Here is a 22,621-nt window from a genome sequence, read left to right as displayed (position 1 = left end):
GTTGCTGAAAAGTAAAGAAAATGAACTAAAGCTAAACGAAGCTATACACAAATACACAATAAAGAGACAAATGAAAAACTTGATTTAAAATCTATAAAATTAGAACATTTGTCTTGACTTAAATCAATTTTGCCAGGTAAAGCTTGCTAAGGCAAACCCAGTCTAACACAAGCTGGAATAAACCCTTCAGTTTTTGCTTAAAGTGTCGTTCAGCTTTGCTTTCCTTAAATGCACTTTATGGGTCTGGTTGTACTGCATTATGCAGCAAGGTGTTTCTGAAGGCTATAATAATGTATTGCAGGATTGCCATATTAATTCATTTAGTAAGGTGTACCTAATGTCATGGCAAATGAGTGTAACCAATTCCTCAAGTCATTACTGAGTCAGTTGAATTAAAGCGCTTAATATTTGCTGGTTCCAGCTTCTAGTGCTTCAACAGTGTTACTCACCAAAGCATTCCTAAGCAACACCACCTCACAGCTTTTCTTGAGTCATTAGGTTTCAGGTCAGCCTTGACATTTTCAATGAAACTAAACATTTCTTATAAACACAAAGTGCTGTATTCACTTTTCCTAAATGGGTTAAAAAGTGCACCGAGTGCTTTAAAAGTCCTTTAAAAGGTTCAGACGTAAAATTGAAAAGAAGCCAAACAACATAAACGAGATGTGATCTTTCCTCTTTTCTTTTTGTCTTTCATCTCACTGAAGTGAGATCTGACGCTTCGACTGTGCTTCTTCCAAAACACTTTCTAAACACAGTGAAAGAAGCCATCTGGGAAAAAAGGAGAAAAGTTTCACTTGAAGTGATGTTCATGGTATGTGATCGAAACATGTTGAGGTGTACTGATTAAAGTGAAATACAATTTTACAGAGTGATGCACCATTTTGAAACGTGGCTGCGTTATAATTAATGCTTTGAATGTTGTAAAGCTGCCTTTGTCCTCCTGAGCTGTGGCAGGAAACTCGGTTCATCTCTGACATTTTGGTAAAAGCCGAGCAATTCTGAATTGGCTGTTATAATGTCTGCAAACATGAACTGCTAATCCCATCAGGGTGGAACTCTGGAGAAATAAGGTAGGAAGACGAGCCGGTGAAGACGGTGTGGGCCAGGGAGGCCAGCGCAGAGCTCCATAAGACAGAAGTGTGGGCTGGGACAGACGTGCGCATGTGACTGACCTTTGCAGTAGTCCGCGGGGTCCTCCTGCTCCTCATCGTCGGAGCCCAGGATCTCCTCCTCCGGCTCTGGGGGCCCAGCCGGCTCAGGGGGAGGTGGAGGGGGCGGCGGGGGAGGAGGAGCAGTCACCGGGGCTTTCTGCTGGGTGTCAGGCCTGTGAACACAACAGTGACACCAACGTTGGAAAGCTTTTCACCAGAAATCTGCCTTTCGTCTACACATTTAACTTTTTAGTATTTTATGGGGTTTTTTAAGCTATGAATCACAGTGAGCACTACAGTGGCCTGAACGTTAAGTGCAGATGACTAATAGTAGAATAATAACTTGTGACATTTTCATACATATAAAATGTCAGCCCCGGAAGTGTTGCTGATTGGCATCGGCACCGAGTTCATGAAAGCTTTTAGATTTGATGTAACGAACAAACTGTGCCAGACGGCTCGTGACGCCGCGTGACGTGTTGCACGTCTGCTTTTGGAATAAATAAAAGACCAACGACAGCGAGCATGAACATCAAAAATCAGCGTTGCACAACATTTCAAGAGTAAGTCTGCTGTCTGTAGCATGTGAGAAGCAATATCAGGCAATCATGTTCCAGCAAAAACAATCAAATGATATACAGTAAAGCATTTTCTGCATCACAAGCCCCTTATTTACTTTTAATACAGTTTAAAAAAATGTCTCAAGGCCTGTGCAGCAAAGAGGCCAAAACAAACTGCAAGTAATTTTAATGTCGCGACAATTATTATTACCTCTGTAATTCAGTTTCAGTTTCAAACACAATGAACTAAAAAAAACAACCTTAAACTAGAAAATCTTAACTTGTATTCATATATATAATTATTTACTCATTTGCATTGATTATAATTAAAAAATACTCTTAAACTGTAAACAACTGTGGAATCAATGATGACTAAACACACGAATAAATATATACACATTTTTTTAACATTATTTTTTAAACAGCTTATTCATTTATTAAAAATTATCTTTTTTTACATTTATACATAGAATAAAAGCTTAATAAGATATTTAGATTGTTTTATTTGCACTGAATAGGACTGCGTATACTTTTCTTGTGCTTTTGAAATAATGAAGATTTCGATTCTGTATAAAGTTATCAGTCAGTCTAAACCATTGGACAGATATTTTTTATAGCTCAAACACAGTCAACTATAGCCAATCACATTTATCCAGCCCCTCAGACACAAATCTGCAGAAAAAAATAGATGTTTCCCCTCCAATAAAGCTTTAAATCCTGGAAAAATGTAGTGCCGAATAGAAACAGTCAATAGGTCAGACAAAGTTTGCTCCTAGGGTCATTTCCACAGTCACTTCTTTCAGTTAACAACCTTGTTCCACTTCCTTTCCCTTGTCTAAAACAGAACTGAACCCATGAGAGGGAGAAACGCTAAATAGGTTGCAGGACACAGGCTGACTTATTCTCCTGGCTTGGCTACATTTTGAGCATTTAGCTGGCACACTTATCCAGGGCACGGAACAATAACTGATCACAAAGTTTTCACCGTTTTGCTTTGGGACCCTGCCATGGCGCATGTGGCTGTTTGTGTAGATTTTGAGCACATGCCTGCAATATTTCTGTACTGGGAAGGTTCCACTAAATCAGCGCCAAACCGACACTTTTTGTGCCATGCATCAGTCTGTTTTTTTCAAGCTAATGTACAGAACATAAGACATTTTGTATGTGTCATTTTTCTCTGTCGAATTAATGCACAATCCTTTTGTAGTTTAGTGCAAAACACACACAGAAGTACAAAACACGAGTCAAATGCACAAAAGGAAAAAAAGAGTTTGTAAAGAGTTACTTATTTCACAAATGAAACAGCTACAGAGCTTAATTCTGGGCTAGCTGTATGAAAGTCTAATATTGAGTCTGCTTCTGACCTCTAAAATCTCATGAAATAACTGGCTCTGTAATAGCTAAACATCTCCATTTTTTAATTTTGGACTTGGACAGGTAGCGTGCAGCAAGAGTTTCACAGATTTCTTGCTGAAACTGTTGCCATCTATGGCCAATAAGAGCAGCGAGAGTGAACCAAAAACAGTAAAGTTGAGGCCTGAAGTAGCTAAACAATGATGTGAAGCGATAAAACTCTGAAAAGATGTTTAAATATTGTGCTGAGCTAACATAATGTTATATAGCCACCATACCATATGGCATGCTGTGTGGCACAGTGTGAACAGCAAAGCCGGAGCTCTTCAAACTTCTGCCAACACAATGCTGCTGCTGCTAGTGCGAGGAGAAAGACAGACACTACATCTGACTAAATAACTGGATTTTAGTTACATATAGCTTTATATAGATATGTATAAAAATGGGAGAGCTTCTTCTAGACAGCGATTTGTGTCTCCTCTCTGTCTCAAAATGGGGCATGTTATTCAAATATGTTCACTATGGAGCCAGGACTAGTATTAGCACACATGAACACAAAATGTATTAAACTGTCTGAGTAGAGGAGAGATTGATTCAAGGCGGGTTGATCTTAAAACATTTTTTAAGATCAACAATCTTACAAATCAGTAAACAGCAATAAATAAATAAAATGATAAATGTACATTAGCTAACATAAAAGCATTCTACGAATACAAATTTCTGTCTGCTTATGCGTGGCAGTTTATGTCCATTTCATCTGAAACCAAACAGCAATCAATAACCATCAGTGCAAAAACTACAGTTCCCCTAGTGGTCACTTCATACAAAAACATTTTGGCGTCTATGCAGTTTCCTCCCTCAGAACCACACCACCGTGTGTGAAGTCATCCAACCCAATACTGGTGTTTGATGAAGAAGCTCCCAGTTACAGTGGTACCAGTGTTGCCAACTTAGCGACTTTGTCACTATATTTAGCTAGTTTTCAGACCCCCTTAGCGACTTTTCTCTTATTCAGTCAGTTCTTCTTTTACTGTTATGCTGTTTTGTCGATCACAAAGTTTAAAACTACTAATAAACAAACACACACACACACACAAAGTAACTACTCCAGAGTGCCAATTTCGGGTCACTTTTGCTGGTCCAAGCCAAAGCAGCAGGGTTGGAATTGTGACATTACAAAAAACAATAATTGCTAAAATAAATTTAATTTGTAGTTCTAAATAAATTCTAAATGCATTTAGGACGTTTTTTTACTCACTCTGTCTCTTCCACGATGTTATTTCTCTCTCCAACAACCTAGGTTACAATTACATTAGCATGTCCAATTATGCAAATTAGGCTATGACGTCATTTAGCGACTTCTAGCGACTTTTAGGACAACCAATAGCGATTTCCTTTACTGAGGAGTTGGCAACACTGGTGCTACACACCAAAAGCGATAGAAGCAACCAAAGAGTCAGGTTTACATATAAAGTCAATGGAGGAGCGCGATGAAGCGGATTTGCGTAGCGAAAACGCTTTTCTGTCTGATTCGCGCGAACAATTAGCGCGACTAAAAAATATGCGCTGCATTTTATGTGGTTCATTTTGTGCATTCGCGCTTATCGCATCTGCTGCTCAAGTTGGAAAAATATGAACTCCAGTCTAGTCGCACCACGACAACCAACCAGGTAATGGAGTCACAGCATCAGCAGGGCATGGATACTGATAAACACGTGAGCTACATGACAGCAGCTGTTCTCTATACAGAGACAGGAATTAAAAAAAATAAACATACATATGCAACATGCTGGGATTAGATAAAAAAAAACAACCTTCACTCACTATTATCAGTGCTAGGAAAAGGGAGTGAAAAATCTGCACTTAATCTTTATTTTTCTTCGGAACCTTGCCTTGTAGAGAGCTCGCTGTTTGGATGATATCTCTGGAAAACTGAATTAGACATCAAAGCAGAGGCCAGCAGAAGCCAAAACACTTTGTAGTCAGCATCACCTCACGGTACCTTCAGCATGATCAGATGCTAAAATTAAGGCGAAAAAAAACCCCGAAACAAACCAACAAACACACAAAGCCGTAGCTTGTGAGCCGTTATAAAAATGTGGTCACAGGCAGAGACACATGATGGAGCCTCTTGGTATGTTGCCACGGCAACTGTAGAGCAAGGAGGGGTGGTGAGTTGGTGGTACTCCGGGACTCAAAGCGTTGATGAGATTGGCCAAAACACATGCATGCATACACAGATACACCGTGGCAGCTAAAGGTGACAGATAACTTGGCATTGAAATTTGATTAGTATTTTACAGCTGTCTCTCTCTTATACACGCACACACAAGCAGTCGAAGGCTGTGTCCTTGCAGTAGGATGCTACTTCTTTATCAATGCAGTCACGTAGAGTGTCGTACATCACATCTATAAGCTCAGTGCTTTTATACGGCCCATCTTGCCATTGGCTGCACAAACACTTAGCCCCCATAACTTTCTGGAGCTGAGCCAGGCAGTAAAAACACAAAGAGCAGAGACGCCAGAATCTGAAAGACGGGCAGAGGAGAAACCATGACAGAATACAGAAGTAACCAGCAGACAGAAAAAAAACACAAAAACAAGAAACAAAGAAAAAAAAGAATCAGAAAGGTGAGACGAAAAAATAAGGAAGAGAAATAAACAGAGACCGAGAGGCAAAGCAAGAGGCAGACAGCCAGAGGGACAGAAAAGGCAGGGAGACAGTCAAACAGATTATGCAGGCAGTGCAGAGACTGATATGGAGAGACAGATGAGAGACATATAGAAGAAGAAGGTTCAGCAGAGAGAGAAACAGGCAAACATAAGCAGGGACTGAAAAATAGAGGCAGAAAGAGAGAAGAAGGCCGACAACAAGAGAAGTTAATCTGAACAAAATGGAGACATAAACAGAGAAAAACTGAGAGTGAGAAGAGAGCAGCTCAAAGAAAGGAAAAAGACAAACAGCCTTGTCCTTCAACACCAAAATGCAGCTAAAGTCATTACTGCCAAAAACACACACACTCTGATATTTGTGTGCTTTTTAAGTAAAAAGTGAATTTACACAACATTCTGATCTTTATTTTTGTTATTACTGCCTAAGTTGTCCGTAACATTACTGTAAAACGTCTGTAAACTATGTGCCACATCTGGCATTTTAAATGAGTGACTCTTATCCAATAAGTGTCCAGGGGTATCAGGCCAACCAGTCAGCTGTGATTAGTCTCCTCCCTAAGTTGTTAAAGGTGTCCTAATCAATTTACTTCACTAATTGGCACCAATTTGCACACTAAGACCACAATTTGCTTCCAATTCTACCGCACGTATGGGAAGTAGCTGCTGTATTTTTAGCCCTCATCATTATTTTCCCCTGATACTTTTACTCTGGATGTAGGTTGATTTTCACCCAGATTTCATTTAACATATTTTTGTGTAAATGCAAAAACAGTATGCTGCTGATTTTAAATTAGCCAGTTACTGTGTGGTTTAAAACATCTTTACATCTTTTTAATTCCTTGTGCAATCTCGTTATCGACATACTAGCGCCCAATGCTAATATTATCATTAAAATGCTTTAAAGAACACTCAGTGGCTCCCAAATTAAGCTAAATTAGCAGCAATTATTTCACAGTTCCTTGTTACGGTGTTTATCAAACACAGACTGACATTTTTGGTGCTTCTCAAAGAGGTATTAGCCAGAGGCAAATAACAATTACATTTGTTTCAGCAATTATTGTTAACTGGTTTCTTTTACTGAAGCGTAACACACATTGTTGTTCATGAAATGGTCGCAAAATGGAAAATGCAAAGATTTTTTTCGGGGTCAAATAATCTAAAACAGACTTGTTGACTGTATTGGAGCAATCAGGCTTGCATGTGTAGTCACCGTCCAAATGACCATTATGAGGCAGGAAAAACCCCCTGAGGTTAAAGTCTACAGAAAATAACTTGCAATGAAGAAGAGGATATTAGCATGAGAAAAATGGCACACAGCATGGGGGAAACAATTTACAGAGCTTTTTGAATGAACTGTGTCATTATTAAAATGCATTTTAAATGATAATGATCTGTCTCCAGTAACTGTCTGTTCTAGATGATTGCCTTGTATTAATATCACAGACTTACTGTCATGTGAAACAGTTTTTATGTATCGGGACTGTGCCACCTCTATGTCTTATCCTGATAATTCCTTTATTGGGACAAACTTCAGGCTCAAAACTCTCTTTTTCTAACTCTATTCTGGAATTACGTTTTTCTGAAAAATGTTCATTTGAAAGTATATCTAAGAACATCACATTCAATCTAACTTCTTTTGTTATTATGGGTTAGTAGAGGCGGTAGGAGGTGTACAGTAATCACATGAAAGTAAGAGCCGGCATGGTTTGACATATGGCATTCCGATTGTTAATTTTAAATGTTCAATTGCCCTTTCATTTTTGAGCTTGGTGCATTTAAGCAGTACTGTAAAGGTTTCGGACCATTGTTCTTACCCCCACTGCAAGCATACCACTTACTTGTTAAGTAACTGTATATTGTAAGAGGTGCTGCTGCTGACTATCAGGATGACAAGGGCGTGTCTCAGTGCAATGTGGGAGAAGCAGCCTTTTGTGCGGTATATGTATTTTTGTGTTCGTATAAAAGAGGACGGTTGTATGTTTGTTCTGCTGAGCCCTACTCGCCACTCCTGCAGTAATTCATGCTTTAAACAGGGCATTATATGCAGTTTTCTGTGAAGTTTCTTTATTCTCTTCAAATACATCTGACTATATAGCACAGGCTGGGGCAGGAGTCCTTAAGGTTATAACCCTGTACTGTGGAGGTAAATAGGTGCAGAATTTGCCTCGCATCCTTCAACATTTTGTTACGTGTGCGAACATGCCCAGACTGCTTCCTGACATCCTCGCCCAAGTGAATGTGTGTGTGTGTGTGTTCATGAGAACATATTTGAGCCCACTAGGAAATGCACAGCCCTTTTTCAGTCTCAGCATTCCCACACTCCCACCCTACAATGGCATCTATAGAGCCAGTGTTACATTTTCAACAGCCCAGTGCACTGGATCCAGTGTGATTTATCCAGACATCAGTTTACAATTGAATTTACTAAAGAAAACAATTCAATACGCACCACTACTGACGTACACATCGATTCAAATTTTGTTCTGGCCTAAAACAACACTGTAAAAAAAAATTACACTTTAATTTATCATTAAATAATAATAATAATAATAATAATAATACTATCCTGTTGGTCACTTCTAGCAACAACAGATCTTGATGCTAGTGTCTGAGCTCCATTACACCTTTCTCCCATTTGAAAAACTCCACAGGTAGGTGACTGAAACTGGGATTCCACCAAACACTCTTTACCAATTGTGAAGCAACTTTCCTGCCAGTAAATTCCCCATCATACCACAAATTGCCAACATGTCTGAGCATATTTACAAAAATATAAGGTGAAACCTCGCCCAAAGACAGCAGAGATAGCATGACACATTAGCTTAATATTAGCTCACTGACCAGAAAAGAAAAAAGCCAGAAAACAAGAATTTTCTCAACCTCCCTTCCTTTAAGCCCTGATCAAGTTTAATTTTGAATATTTAAAAATAAGTTCAGGTATACCAGTCAACAAGATATTTAAGTCTAGACTCAAGAGTTCCTTGAGCACTGTATGTTGTAACCAGTGTATAAATTGTCAAATATGTGCCAGTATGAAAACTTTTATCACAGAGTTTTTCATCTGAAATTGCTGCTGGAAAGTTAATGACCCCATCAGTTTCCTTTTTTTAAACTTCAGTATGCAAATAATATCAACCAGAACTTCATACGTACACAAATAACGCTTGCAAAATATAACAAGTAACTAACTTAACTAAAGTAAAATTGAAGACTTTGCTAAACAAACTGTGTAAGATATGAAAGTGAAGCCTCACAAGAAACAATTTAGATAATTGGTACATAAAATAAGAGAAAACAAATATGTATTTCTTTCTCTTTTTTCCTCATTTTTTGTATAATAAATGTCTCTCGATGGGATTTTAATGAATGTTTATGTGATACAATATTTAAATGAAACAAAAAGAGGAATATCAAACAAAAACAGTTAAAACCTGGTGCTTTAAATCTGCTTCATACCAAAGGCTCCTTACTAAAACTCTTCAACTTTAGTTATCTGCTTTAGACCTGATAAGACACCAGATACCATCTTTCAGTCTGCTGAGTCATCAGTTAGATCAGTGAGTCATTAGAATACAATCAGCGTCTGCGATTGTGAGAAAATATTTGAGAATCCATCTCAAGAGTCTGTACACTTTGGTATTTGAGCTGATAGTTCGTATTTATTGTGCTCCCATTTGAAAGGTTTGAGGCAACTTTCAGCAATGTGTATGAAAATGACGTCAATGTTTCTGCCTACCCAGTCTTGGACTTATTTGTTCTCGCTTTTCTTTTCACAGAGACACCTTAACTAGTTTCCATTGGATTCCAGCCCTTGCACGTTGGGTGTTTTTGTTGCCCAATGGATTGTACATTTACTTATTTATGTTATAGTTTGTAAGCAAGCCCTTTATTAAGGCTGATAACATGAGTACAAAAAAACAAGGGAAAGTGAACAGGGACGAAAACTAAACTGAAACCTAAACTGGATAAAACTAACCTATGACAGCTGTGACAAAAGATATGAACATGATTCAGGGCAGGCGCACGCGAGAAGCTATAAGGAAAAAACATGAACATGAGCATGAGCATGACCTGGGACTTATAAATCAGGAATTATAGAAGAAACAAAAAGCTAGAAAGAAACTCAACTAAATCCTCACTAACAATAACAAAAACTTCACATGTTCCCAATATAATAAGAAATGAAAATACAAAATAAACTGAAAATGCTGGGTCACAGACGCAGCCCGTGACAGGTACTTTTTACACACGTATTGCATTTCAGAGAAATATGCATTGTATTTTTTTTTTTTACTTGACAAATTGTAATTAAATAATACAACAGATAAAGTATTTCTAAACTACGATATAATCATCCTGAGCACTTCTTCAACAATGAAAAATATGTGACATTCAAAAATAAAAGAGTGAAGGGTAGAGCGCCTCTTTGAAGCAATGTCATACATTTTTGTCACTTAAATAATCTTTTTATTCTTTTTAATAATTCTAATAGCCACAGCCAAAAGACTATACATTACACCTTCCTCCACACTGCTCGCTGCCTTTTGATTGGCCAGTTTGATTGCTTCAACAGCACGTCTTTTGAGACTTTCTAACCTGGGATCCCCCCTACCAATTATTAATGACCACCACAATCATTGCTAACATGTCTCTGACCACTGAGAAGTCGCACGAAACAGCTGACCACTCTCGACTGCAAACTTGATGACTCATCCTTAAACATATCCCATTATCACCAAGGTAACAGGTATATTCCTTAGCAACAAGAACACAGTTCTCTACTTTCAAAACGATAAGGCGTGGGTTTGAGACCGCAGGTGTCCTTCAGCTCTGCTTATGCATTCCATTGGTGGCATCTCTACCTCTGATTGATTCATTGTTCATCTTTCACTCTCTCCTTCTCAGCCCGTGTTGGCAAGACCGCTGACTCATTCTCTCCTCTCCTCCGGAGGATCTGTCTGAGTGCAGAACTTAGATCTCACCGCTATTTTCAGGATGAGTCCTGACGTCACTGGCTGCACTTCCCCCACATCACAATCTCTGGCTCTAGCACGTTATAACTTTGCAGGATCCTGTTTCGTACCACCAGCCGTGCAGTATTATTAAGGTGCCTTCTGTGCATGTGGCTTCTGCCCAAACTATGCAACTTCTTCAGGAGGAGCTAACATGACAAATCAACAAGACAAAGAACAGACACAAAGCAGCCCATCAGCTCGCAAGCATTTTAAAAAAGCACCAAGCAGATTTACAGTAATGCTCCTGATGCTGCTTTTTTAAATTCTGTGCGCTTCTTGTGAAAATCTGGCCTATTTTATATTTATGCCACTTAAGATTTGTATCACCAAGAGCTTTTGTGCAACTTAAAATTTCTTCACATGGATCAGTAAAAGTAGCTTGGTAAAGATGTCAGCACTGACGCAATTTGAAAAACATACAATATCTTAAAGAATCTATGTGCTTTCCATAAACTAAAAAAAGACAGACACACTGCTACGTGCTCTCTTTCTGTCATTCTGGGCAAAAGCATCAGCTAAGTAGCCATCACTTGAGATGTAAGCCATAATTTGGTAACATCTCCTCTAATGGGTTTGCTATTTTGTGCTCTTCTGTCCATATTTAATCAAAACACCACAGCTGCCTATGAATAAACACTGAACCCCTGTGCCACAGAGTTCAAGTCCCATCAATTTATACTCACTAAACTAGCTGCTGGTAAAATTCCCCAGAGGGAGCTGATGGATACACGACCACACACATTGCATCCGCTCTATGCTAGAGCACATACATGAAGTAGAGCGTGCACACACAGTATACACACAGGCACAAATGCAGACCCACACAAAGATTAAAGGCAACAAAATCCAGCAAACAGAATCAATGCAAATGCCGTACGGTGCACATATGCAGTGATGTTTGGTCACCAGAACACATTTGCAGCATTGAGTGTCTGTGGCTGCATGGAAAATTCTTTGACTTGGAATAAAATTTGCATTGAAAACAGAAACACTGCTATGTGGCTGGAGAGTTGACATACACATGCGTGTTCACACAGACGGCAGAGTGACACGGCTTTACTGCTATTTCCCTAACACAACGAACAAAACGTTCACCTCCCTAAAAACATCAATTTCATTAACATTTTGTCTTTTTGTGCATCAGATGTATATTTTCTGCAACATTTTATTTGAACAGAAAACTATTAGTCTGCTGCTCAGTTCAAAAACATCCAGCCACATGTTTTGCACACAGAGCTTCTGGGTACTGTATCTGCTGTAGCTTCAATTCAGCAGCACATGCTGAACGCTCTCTACAGCGCATTTACTTACTCTGCGTTCTATATTAAACATTCCAGTGACGACAGCCAGCCACAAAGCCCCTTATTGTGGAGGCAAAATCCGCCCCCAGCAAGTGATAGCATCAAAAGAAAGAAGAAGCTATGTGCATGTATGTAAAACACTACTACAGCACTGTAGGCACAGAGCACAGGCACAGAGGCAGCATGTGTGGGTTGCGTCACCAACCAGACTAACATATTAGCTGGCTGATGCTACTGACAGATGACACATATGTTGGTATTGGAAAATTTAAACCCTAATAGAATATATAATAGAAAAAAAAAGGCCTGCAGTAAATTTGCCCAACAGATCAGCTTGAACTCTACTATTCCCAGTAAGAACCACAGCTGGTTTACAAGTCTCTACAATTACAAACCTTTTAGGCATAGCAAGTTTGACAATATTAGCAAAGATGAAATGGCTCCGTCAGCCAAAAGAAGCAGATCATTATTAATGTCAAGCTGCTGCTACATAGGATGAATTTGCTCTTTTTTCTCTCTGAAAAGTCAGAGTGTCAAAGATAAAAAATACATCTTTTTGGGTTTAATACCCTACAGCTTTTTCCCAAAAATATAAATTAATGAATTAATAATGACTTAAAAAGATATTTACTGTCCCTCCACAGCCTGCGTATCACTCACATGGAGCTTTACTCATTAAAAATTGCCCCATCTTCAACTAGGTAACAGTACACAAGGCACAAGAGGTAATATGTTCCCATTTTATGGTTTGATGTGGTTAGACGGTTTTCTTGGTCTCGAATTCCTCATATTATTTTAAATCATATCTCATCCATAAAGAACAAAAATCACAGCTTCTTAATTATTATACAATAGCACACTGGAAAAGCAGAGGTGTGATAAGATTCACATTTGAATGTCAAAAGGATGTCTCATAAATAGCAGTGATCACCTCGCTCTCTCTGGTATGACATATCCAAGCCTGCTTGCAGTTCCCCACTAATGAAATGACAGTTCAAATCAGCCTAATGAATGCAAAGACAAACACGACTGCACTAAATGAAAACCACAAACAAAGCTGAGCTGGGAAAAAACGCTGCAAACTTCCACGTTTTGTAAGAGATATTCATTTTTTAAGTATTTCTATATCACTCTGGAAAGAAACCCACTGCAGAAAATGTTTATTTAATGTGCAACAAAATCAAAGCACACCTCAAAGGCTTTATGGACTCAATTTGTTGTCCTAAATACACTGATCTGGCACAAAGAAAGAGAGACTTGATATTTTATCAAGCACGAAAAGCCAACCAAATCCTTATATTTGAGTTATTAAGTTATTAGTAATTTATTTAAAAAAAAAAAGAATTTAAATATTTTTGACCAGTCCTACTGTTCTGGCTTTATAAATGTGTAGATGCAAATCCTGACAGTCGCACATGAATGATTTGGTCTCTCTGCATTGAATTTTTGTCTTATTGTTATTCTGGGACCAAAGCAAAGCTTCTGATCTCTCCTTGTCAGTCATCTTCCCATTTCTGTGTGTGAAAAAAACACTCACTCAACACGGAGCCCGTGCAAAGATACAAATCATTATTTAGCCAAATAATTCTGTCAATCCAGCTGGCCTTTATCACTTCCTATTACTCATTCTTTTCCACTTTACATGTTTTGTTGTTTTTTTTAAAATAAAATATTAAATAAAAGACCTTAATCTGGAAACTTAGCCATACAAACTAAACCCCAGAATTTAGCCCATTAGTTCTGTCAATCTAGCACCCATTAGACACATTTTTATTCCCCTTCTACCTGTCTCGGAGGGCTCTGTGGCGCAGCCGGAGCGCACAAAGAGCCAGACCCCATCTCTTCTTAGTGGCAGGACATGAGCTAAACTCCATAGGACAAGTTTGAGAGATGGACGAATGGCTGAACAGAGAAAACAGCTCCAGCCTTCAGCTGCAGACTCACAGAACAGCAGTAGATGGACAAGACGAACCAAGCCTTGAATTCCAGCACAAGTCACATGGGGTTGTGACACCCACCTGCTAAGATGCCATCTCAGTGCTCATCTGGTTGGGGAGTATGTGAGCACATAGCCACTGAAGCAAAAACATACCATAACACAGACTAAGCTACATCTATTATGTACAGCTGTGTTTTCAGATCATGTAACACAGATATCACAAATGCAACACTGATGACCGATTATCATATCTTCATCCTCATGACTATTACAAACAAATGAAAATACACTGTAATATCAATTAAGATACTAAATAGTAATAGTAATTACATAGTAATAACATGAGTTGAACGTCTGTCTATTAGTATACCAGTGTATCTGGTGACAATGGTTTCCTAACCCAACCCTGCTTTCACTTTTTAATTAAAAATAATGATCCATGTGGGCTGCCCCTTGGCCAGACTGGCTATCCATATAAACAAACTAAATTTAGAATTGATTACACAGCTAAAATAAGCAGTTTAATATATACAGATATGCAGTTATCACATGACTGAGATAACAGGAGGTTTCTAAAAAAAACAAACCCAAAAAGTAAAGAAAACACTGATTATTATCAGGTTATTGGTTTAGTAATTTTCTTCTTATATAAAACAGAGTATTACCTTGTTATTATGGGGAGTGTTGCATTTACTTTTCAGATAACTAAAGAGAATATTCATAACAACTACATGCCAAGTTTACCACACCTGCTTCTAGCAGAGTGTGCCAGCACCAACAGGAAGACACAAAACCTACAGGACTGGATTACAAGACCTGGATCTATTCTGGATCTGACATCCACTCAGAATAACATCCAGTTCATTAAGTTTTCTTTGCAGCTTTCAGTTAAAGGTGGGGCAGGTAGTTTACAGGCACATACAGTCATATGGGAAAAAAAAAGTTTCCACAAGACGCTACGCAGTCCTTTGAAAAAGTAACCCAATGATTCAGTAGCTCATGGAGCTGATTACAGCCAAACTAACCTGATTTGTCTTCTGTATGACTTTATCAGTCTCTCACTTCATTGTGGAGGAATTCTGTTCTGCTCTACAATGCTGCTTCAGTTCATTGAGCTTTGCAGATGTTTGTTTATGTTCACAATTTGAGAAGTAGCTCATCTGTTGAATGGCACCAGACGGAGTATCCGTCCCTCCCCACAATGACCCTCGGCCTCCAAGATCCTGTCAGTGGTTCACCACTAATCCTTCCGTGGACCACATTTAATAGATACGGACCGCTGCAGACCGGAACACCCCACAAGAGCTGCAGTTGTGGAGATGCTCTGACCCAGCCATCACAATATACCCCCTCTCAAACTCCCTCAAATTCTTACATTTGCCCCTTTTTTCCTGCTTCTAACACGTCAACTTTGAGGACAAAATGTTCACTTGCTCCCTAACATATCCCACCCACTAACACGTGCCACAATGAAAAGATAATCAATGTTATTCACTTTGCCCGTCAGCGGCCGTAATGTCACGGCTGATCGGCGTAACTTGCAGCAACACACAAAAACGCAATAAAAATATCACAAAGATCTTTTCACTGCTGAAAGGTCAGCTATTAACCTTTTTTTTATATCAATACAATATACTGATACTTGTTGTATCAGTACAGTATCACTGCTATGAAATGCAGGATTATATGGAATCTTTGGTACACGGTTCAGAGCTGAATAACACCCCCCAACTCGGTGCTGATGCAGGAAAAAAATAAAAAATTCAAACAAGTGCTGCAGGTCAGGAAGACACAACAGCTGAACAGTGTTCTCAGACACAACAGATGAATGTTGTTCACAGTTATGCAGCCGACGCGTGACTCAATCCCACAGGGCAGCGTTGAGGATTGGGTGAACTGCGTGAATACAGGTTTGTGTGTTTGTGTGACTCTATCAGGGGACCAAAAAAAAAAAAGTGGTACCTTCAAAAGCAAGCCCGCTATCTTTTCACACGCATGCATATGGTAAGCCACACAAACAAACACGCAGAGCACAAACAGGCTATTATCATTCCACTGCTTCAGCGCTGCAGCATCAGCGGAGATTAGTCCTCCGGTGACCTAGCATTACCCAGCACACTGCGCAAATCTGCAGAGAGCCATCTATCTTCTCCCTCCATCTCTCCTCGCCTCTCATCCTTCCCTCCCCCCCCCCTTCCCCAATCATCTTTATCTATCCGAGCCCCTCTCTCCTGAGGATTCTGCCGTCCTGTTTTTTTGCTCTCTGTCTCTATCCTGGTCTCTTTCTCCAGAGTTCTCACTCTGGCTTTATCATCTTTATAATTCCTCTGCGGGATCATCTCTCTCCCAGGGCTATCGTCGTACCATGTCTCTCCACTCGCCAACCCCCCAAACCCTCCAAGAATCTCAAACTTTTCCCTACTCTCTCCTCCATGTCCCCCCCCTCTCTCATTCTTCCTCCATTTCACCCATTTCTGCTGAGTATAACTTACAGTGTCGTAGCAGTAAAATCGACTCCAGGAAGACTAATATGCTGATGGCAGATAGCTGTGAACTAATGAGAGGGAAAGGCCCTGTAGCTGCATGCTAACTATCTGCACTGCAGCTTGAGACGTTTTACAGTAAGATAGGGGATGTAAAGAAAAATGTTCTCCCTCGTCTTTTTCTGTTTCTCCTTCAGCAGGGACCTGTATCGTTATGGAACTACAGTGAATCGGCACTGTTAGTGCTGCTCGTTAGAATTAAAGGAGAGCAGGTTGCAGTAAACAATATATTAGCATTTCAAAAATATCATTTTGCAATTACAGGAAAGACCAAAGCAATATTTATTATCTCTCCCAATTTAAAAAAGCGTGTAGTTAAAGAAACAAAGAAGATCAAAATGTATAAGTAGCATTTTATTGCAACTGTATCTGTTAGTTACAGTTTCAAGTTTGCAGGAAAGAAACAGTCAACCTAACAGTTATGAAATATATAATAAGTGATGCACAACATCAGGTTCCAACAGGAAAACAAAAAAAAAGACCAGAATCAACTTAACAGATGGCAGAGGGAGGTATAGAGCAGAAAAGTGAGGAATAGAAAGGACGAGAGATTGAATAGAAGGGCAAGAATGAGGCTTGGAAAAAATAGAAAGTAGAAAGAGTGGGTGATTTGAAAGGACCAATTAAAGGCCTGCAGGGAAGACTGGAATGTTGTGTGTGTAAACATACTGAGTCAACAGGGACCAGGGACTGGACACACACACACACACACACACACACACACACACACACACACACACACACACACACACACACGAGCAAAAGGAAGTCAAGCCAGTTAAAATGCATTTCTGCTGGTTGTCATGTGGATTTAAGGGAAAACGGTCCCACTTTCTTTAAAAAAGAACAAAAACAGTTTCGGTGGTAATTTTTTTTGTGAGCAATTTGCCAAAACTAGTGGAAAAAGAAAATGTGCTTTTGTTAGAAGTGAGGATAAACAAACGCGGAAGCCTTTGTGCTTGGGAAAAGCGTGAGCTCATAAAAGCTTTTCCAGAAGTGTAGGTGTGTGTTTTCAGGGTAAACATGTATTTATTTTGCTTACATTTCCATATACAAGGCGTTAATTAATAATCAATAAGTAATTTAAGTTTCATCCCAGAGCACTGACAGCATCATCCTATCATGCATCTACTGGTGCCGCTACACGACCTTTGAACCTACACTGTAAATCCTACTGAGGATCTCTCACCGGATCAGATGCCCAAGTCCAGATCACATGACCACTGGTGATCGACTTACTACTTGTGAGGTATCTTATTCCTTTCTGCTGCATGTTTGACTCAGTGATTCCTATTGCTGATTAACCGCATAGGACTTCAGTACACGAGGTGGAAATTCCCAGAGTTATTCTGCAGTGCAGAGCTTTGACTGTGCAGTCAGGTTAGACTAGTTTGCAAGGGCTGAAAACTTCATGGTAGTTTCTGTGGGTGTGCATGTAGCAGACACTGTTATTTACATTTGCAATATCACCAAAAGCCCTCAGAGGGACAGGAGAGATTGCATGCATGAGATTCCTCTTCCTCCTCTTCCATCTGTCTCACACTGAAGGCAGGAAAAAGAAAAAATAAAGAGGTGGAAAGAGAGAAAGTAAAATGTAATCTTATGTTTCTTTTCAGCCATGAGCGAGGGGCAGGTGGTAATGGAGGGCAGACGGGCAGGGCAGGGGGCTAGTTTATGAGCTAGCTCCCTGACACGCTTCATTAGCTATTGTCATGTTGCGCCACTGGTATGCCTGCACGTGTGCTCGCGCGCCCCGTTTCTGGGTCGGACTAAAGAAGATGGTGGAGGCCATGTAGGCCAGCCAAAGCTGCATACTCTGCGAGAATGCGATAGCTGCTGAATGTGATGCCTGTCTGCTGCATAGGCCCGGCTTCCTGACCGGTTGGACGCATTCCAGCGCTGCATCCTCGGCAGCTCTTTCTGACCTATTCTTCTAACTCGGGCAGTCTGAAGGAAAGCAGGAAAGAGGCTGCTCAGACCATCTGGTTGTAACTAGCATAACCAGTAAGCTGTGTTTCAACCTGTGACAAGCAGATATAAAATATATACTTGCATTGTGTGGATGCCGACTAATGAAAAACCAGCTACGCAATCGCATTCTAATTGGGTGTAGCCTAAGAAGCACATCATGCTTTCGAAGCAGGTATGTGGCATTTACAACAACACAACTGAGTGTTGTTGTAATCGCACCAAGAGTTTAACGTTTCAGTAACTGTTCCTCTCAACAGCTACGAAAATTACACGAACCTCAAGCCAGCCTTTGAAAGCCTTTAAACTCTTGACCTTTGGCTGTTTATTTATTCAACTTGTGTTTAATCCCAAGAAAGTCTTCTAAGGATGTAAGCCCTTAACCCAGCAGCATCCGTTATTATGACCTAAAATGACGTGCCGTCACCCTTCACAAAGTTGCCTTAAGCTGCTCACACGCAATAAGGACGTCAAAACACTTAAATATTCTCAAACGGGCACAAACATGCACACAAATACACACACACTTCTCGTCCTCCATCCATCTTCACTATGCCTCAAGTGCTAAGTTACACAACAGGGATCATCTTCCTAGTGCAGCGTCTCCAGGAGAAATTTGTCACTGCACTGCTTCTTGCTCTTTTCAGGCCAGACGAGTCCATCAGTTTAGCTTAACACACATCAAATCCACTTATTGTGACAAACATATCACTGCACATCCTGAATAAAAAGCACCCCACAACAGTGTGTGCATGCACGTGTGTATGGTTTCATGGCATCTGGGGCACAGATGGTGTTATAGTCAAAGAAACTGAGCTGATTTGTCTCACAAAAAAAGCTAAACATAGATTCTGAAGTTCACTTGACCTTAAAATACAATCCCCTAATAAAGTGCAAAATAAGTCAAACTTCCACACTAGTTCATGTTCACATATGGGGTTAGAAAATAACCAATATACTAATTTCAATCATTACTGCATGTCAGCAGAGTCCAATAATCAAAGCTATTCATATTCAGAGAGAAAACTCAGAAAAGCAGCAAAACTTCACAGCTATGAGTGTGAAATGATTGTCACTGCAGCTCCATGTAATCAATGGCTGACTGAAAACACTTGGTTTTTGCCCATCTGACAAAAAAAAGCTATATTTCGCATGTGATTAAATAAAACCCTACTTTAAGAGAAAAGTTATTAAAATATATCTTTATAACAATTCTGCTCATTTCTGTTGGGGAAAGCAAGAAAAAATTCTTTGGATGTCAATTTTCTTGTTTATATGCAGAAAACAAATCCTGACCTCTACAGAACTACAGCTCTGGTCATAGGAGATGCTTGCAGGAGTTAAAGGAGGCAGCAGTGCGTGCATGAGTGCAACTCTTTGGCATTACCTGCCGTGGAACAAGAGACTGCTGCATTATTCTTGATTACAGAGAGACTGCTGTGACCCAAACAATGGAGGTAGGAAAATAAAAACTGGACAGAGTAATGAAAGCTGTGATATTGTACATTTGGAGAACCCAAGGTCAGGAAGCAGAATTTATTTGTTTAGATGCTATAAATATGACGGTTTACATGCACATATTCACTTTTATCACCAGCCTATCGTATGTGTGTGTGGGCATCTGATTCCATTTATCAATTTAGTTTGTGAGACCAGTAAAAAGCCACTCTCCTCTGTGCCCAACTGCCCATGTAATACTGCCTGATATTGTTACTGGCCATTTACTTTAGCCCATCTACGTGCCGACTGCGCCATATGTTTTAAGTGTGCCAGTCTGGGACCTGGCACCAAGTTGCGTGGATGGCAGTGGCTCTGCCTGATCGTACTTGGCACGGCATCACTAGCTACCTGAGTCATCCAGTCTGCCTGCTCCTGCCCCCCAGCAACCGTCAAATCGAGCTCTTTCCGCTCTTTTCTGCACAGTCAAAATGGGAATGTGGGCCTCTCCCGATTAGATCTGAATGGATATATGTTCTCATGCATTCAGTTAAAAAAGGAAAAGAAAAAAAAAAGCTTTTGCAAAGGTTCGCTTTTAGTTTGACTGCTTGGAAACTACCAATAAACTGAGCTTTTGCTCCCAAACATTTCTCTCATCTTTACTTCCAGAACTACGCAATCAAGACTGGCTTTAAAAACCGGGATTACCTCAGTAGCCCTAAACAAACCAACATACCAACAAACAAAAAAAGCACTGTGTTCACTTTGATCCTGTGGGGTGACTAATTAGGTACGAATAGGTACAAATTATTAAAGAGGGCACAATCTTGACTGAACGAGGGTGAGATAAGGAATGCTTAGCCCTGATGCATGTAGCTGTCATTCAGCGTAGTGTATCCTGTCCTGGCAATTAGAAAAATGTACGGTGTGCGAGTTTCTGTGTATTCAATTAGCCAAGGTGTACCATGTCACTGATAATGCCTGGTGACCTTGCTATTAACACTCATCATTACTGTTTGGTGATTTGGTATGTATATTTACAATGAATTTGCAGTTCATCAAATTATGATTAAGCTGCCTGGGTGTGAGTGTGTTTTGCAAAGAGGTTGTGTTGTGTCCGAAGGAGCAATCGATCGGGAATATTATGCACTAAGGTGCGTCATGTGGTTATCTGTTGTCTCGCACTGCTGCTGAGATGCATTGCTGCTGCTGCTGGCCGTGCTGATGTTGACGTGTGTTGACACTCTTGCTGTGTAAGCTCTGAGCTCAAGCACCACAAAGAGACTGCGTGTGTTCGTATGTGCATGTATTGTTGTCACTGTTCGTATAGGAAATGTTACGGCCTCGGAAGGCAGCGTGAGCTCATGCATCTGTCTACAACAGTGTGTGTGTGAGCGAGATGTGTTGTGTACTGTACATGCTCATATGTGCATGCAGAAAAGGACGCTCTGTTGAAATGTTACAGAACCATGCAACAATAAACCGTTGCGTTTTTCGCCCTGCTACAGTAACTGCTGTGTGACCCAGACAATAGAAGGAACCAAGGCTGAAGGAACGGAGACAGAAACAGAAAGAGAAACAGAGAGGAGACAAAACATGGAGGTGCTGAGGGGGATGGTGGTGGTGGAAGAGGCTCGTGGGAAGAAACAAAACGACATGCAAACTAACATATCGAGGCAAAATGAGAACAGTAATGAGAGAGGGAAGGAGGAAGATGAGGTGTTACCTTTCAGGGGACGAGGATTTCTCCGAGTTCACGGACATGAGCGGTGCCTGTTAGCCGCTCTCTGGCCGAGGGACCACAGGAGACGGCGAAATGGAACAGAAAGCTCCTTTTTCCCCCACACCTCTTGTTTTTTTGCTCTTCTCTATCACCCCCGGTTGTGTGTCTGAGTAAAGGAGAGGGTTACTGCCTCCCCTCCTTCTCCTCCTTCACGTCTTTTTCCTCCTCCTCCTCCTCTTCCTGCTCTTCCTTCCTCTCTGTCTTATGTCCTCTCACTCTAAAGAGAAGAAAGGATGGGGGACGAGGCTCCACAGAGGGCGATAAAAGAGCAGCTACTGTGCAGTGCACAGTCTGTGTGTGTCTGCCTATGTCCCTGTGTGTGTGTGTGTGCGAGTTGATAGAGAGAGCAGCAATGTCAGTCAGGCGCCCCTCCTCATGTCTGAGCCTCCTTCCTCCCTCCCTTTCCTTCCTTCCTTCTCCTCCTTCACCTTGCCTCTCTCTCTCTCACTTTCCCTCCTTTAACTGAAGCACCTTTTTTCTTGTCTCCCTCTTTTCTTTGTTTCCTTCCTCTCTGGTGTCGCTGGTTGAACCGGGTGATGAAATCTATTCACAGGCTCTCGATCCACAGCGTGTCTGTCTCTGTCGATGCATTTCACCCTTTCCTCTCTGTCTAGCTGGCTCTGTCAGGCCTTCTGCAGCTCTGCACAACAACAGAGCCCAGAGCAAGGCGGAGCATTCCACTTTCTGCGCAGGCAGAGGGGGAGTTGGCTTGTCACACCGACAGAAAAATGAATGCACTTGTCCTTGAGGCATACCCTCCTCCCCCGTTTTCCTCTATTACATAGTCCAGCCCCTCTCTCTATCGCTCTCACAGTCTTCCTCTGTCTCTCTCTCTTTCTCTCTCAATTGCCTTATTACAACATCCTGTATCTCAGGGCAACACAGCACAGACCCC

At 40.6% G+C, this 22,621-nt stretch overlaps 1 protein-coding gene across 1 annotated transcript in view; it reads right to left on the bottom strand.

Moving 5' to 3' along the window:
* srpk2 (SRSF protein kinase 2) overlaps positions 1 to 22,621 on the bottom strand; it is a 64,741-nt gene that overhangs the window by 21,853 nt on the left and 20,267 nt on the right. Inside the window, exon 3 of the mRNA XM_013909584.1 lies at positions 1,176 to 1,327. Within this exon, the coding sequence (XP_013765038.1) occupies positions 1,176 to 1,327 (152 nt within the window). The remainder of the gene's footprint in view (positions 1 to 1,175; positions 1,328 to 22,621) is intronic.

Source organism: Pundamilia nyererei, unplaced genomic scaffold (genome assembly GCF_000239375.1).
Source record: "Pundamilia nyererei isolate P.nyererei 1_Seehausen unplaced genomic scaffold, PunNye1.0 scaffold00027, whole genome shotgun sequence".
Taxonomy (NCBI): Eukaryota; Metazoa; Chordata; class Actinopteri; order Cichliformes; family Cichlidae; genus Pundamilia; species Pundamilia nyererei.
The sequence above is the reverse complement of the archived record's forward strand: the minus strand, read 5'-3'. Positions and strand labels throughout refer to the sequence as shown.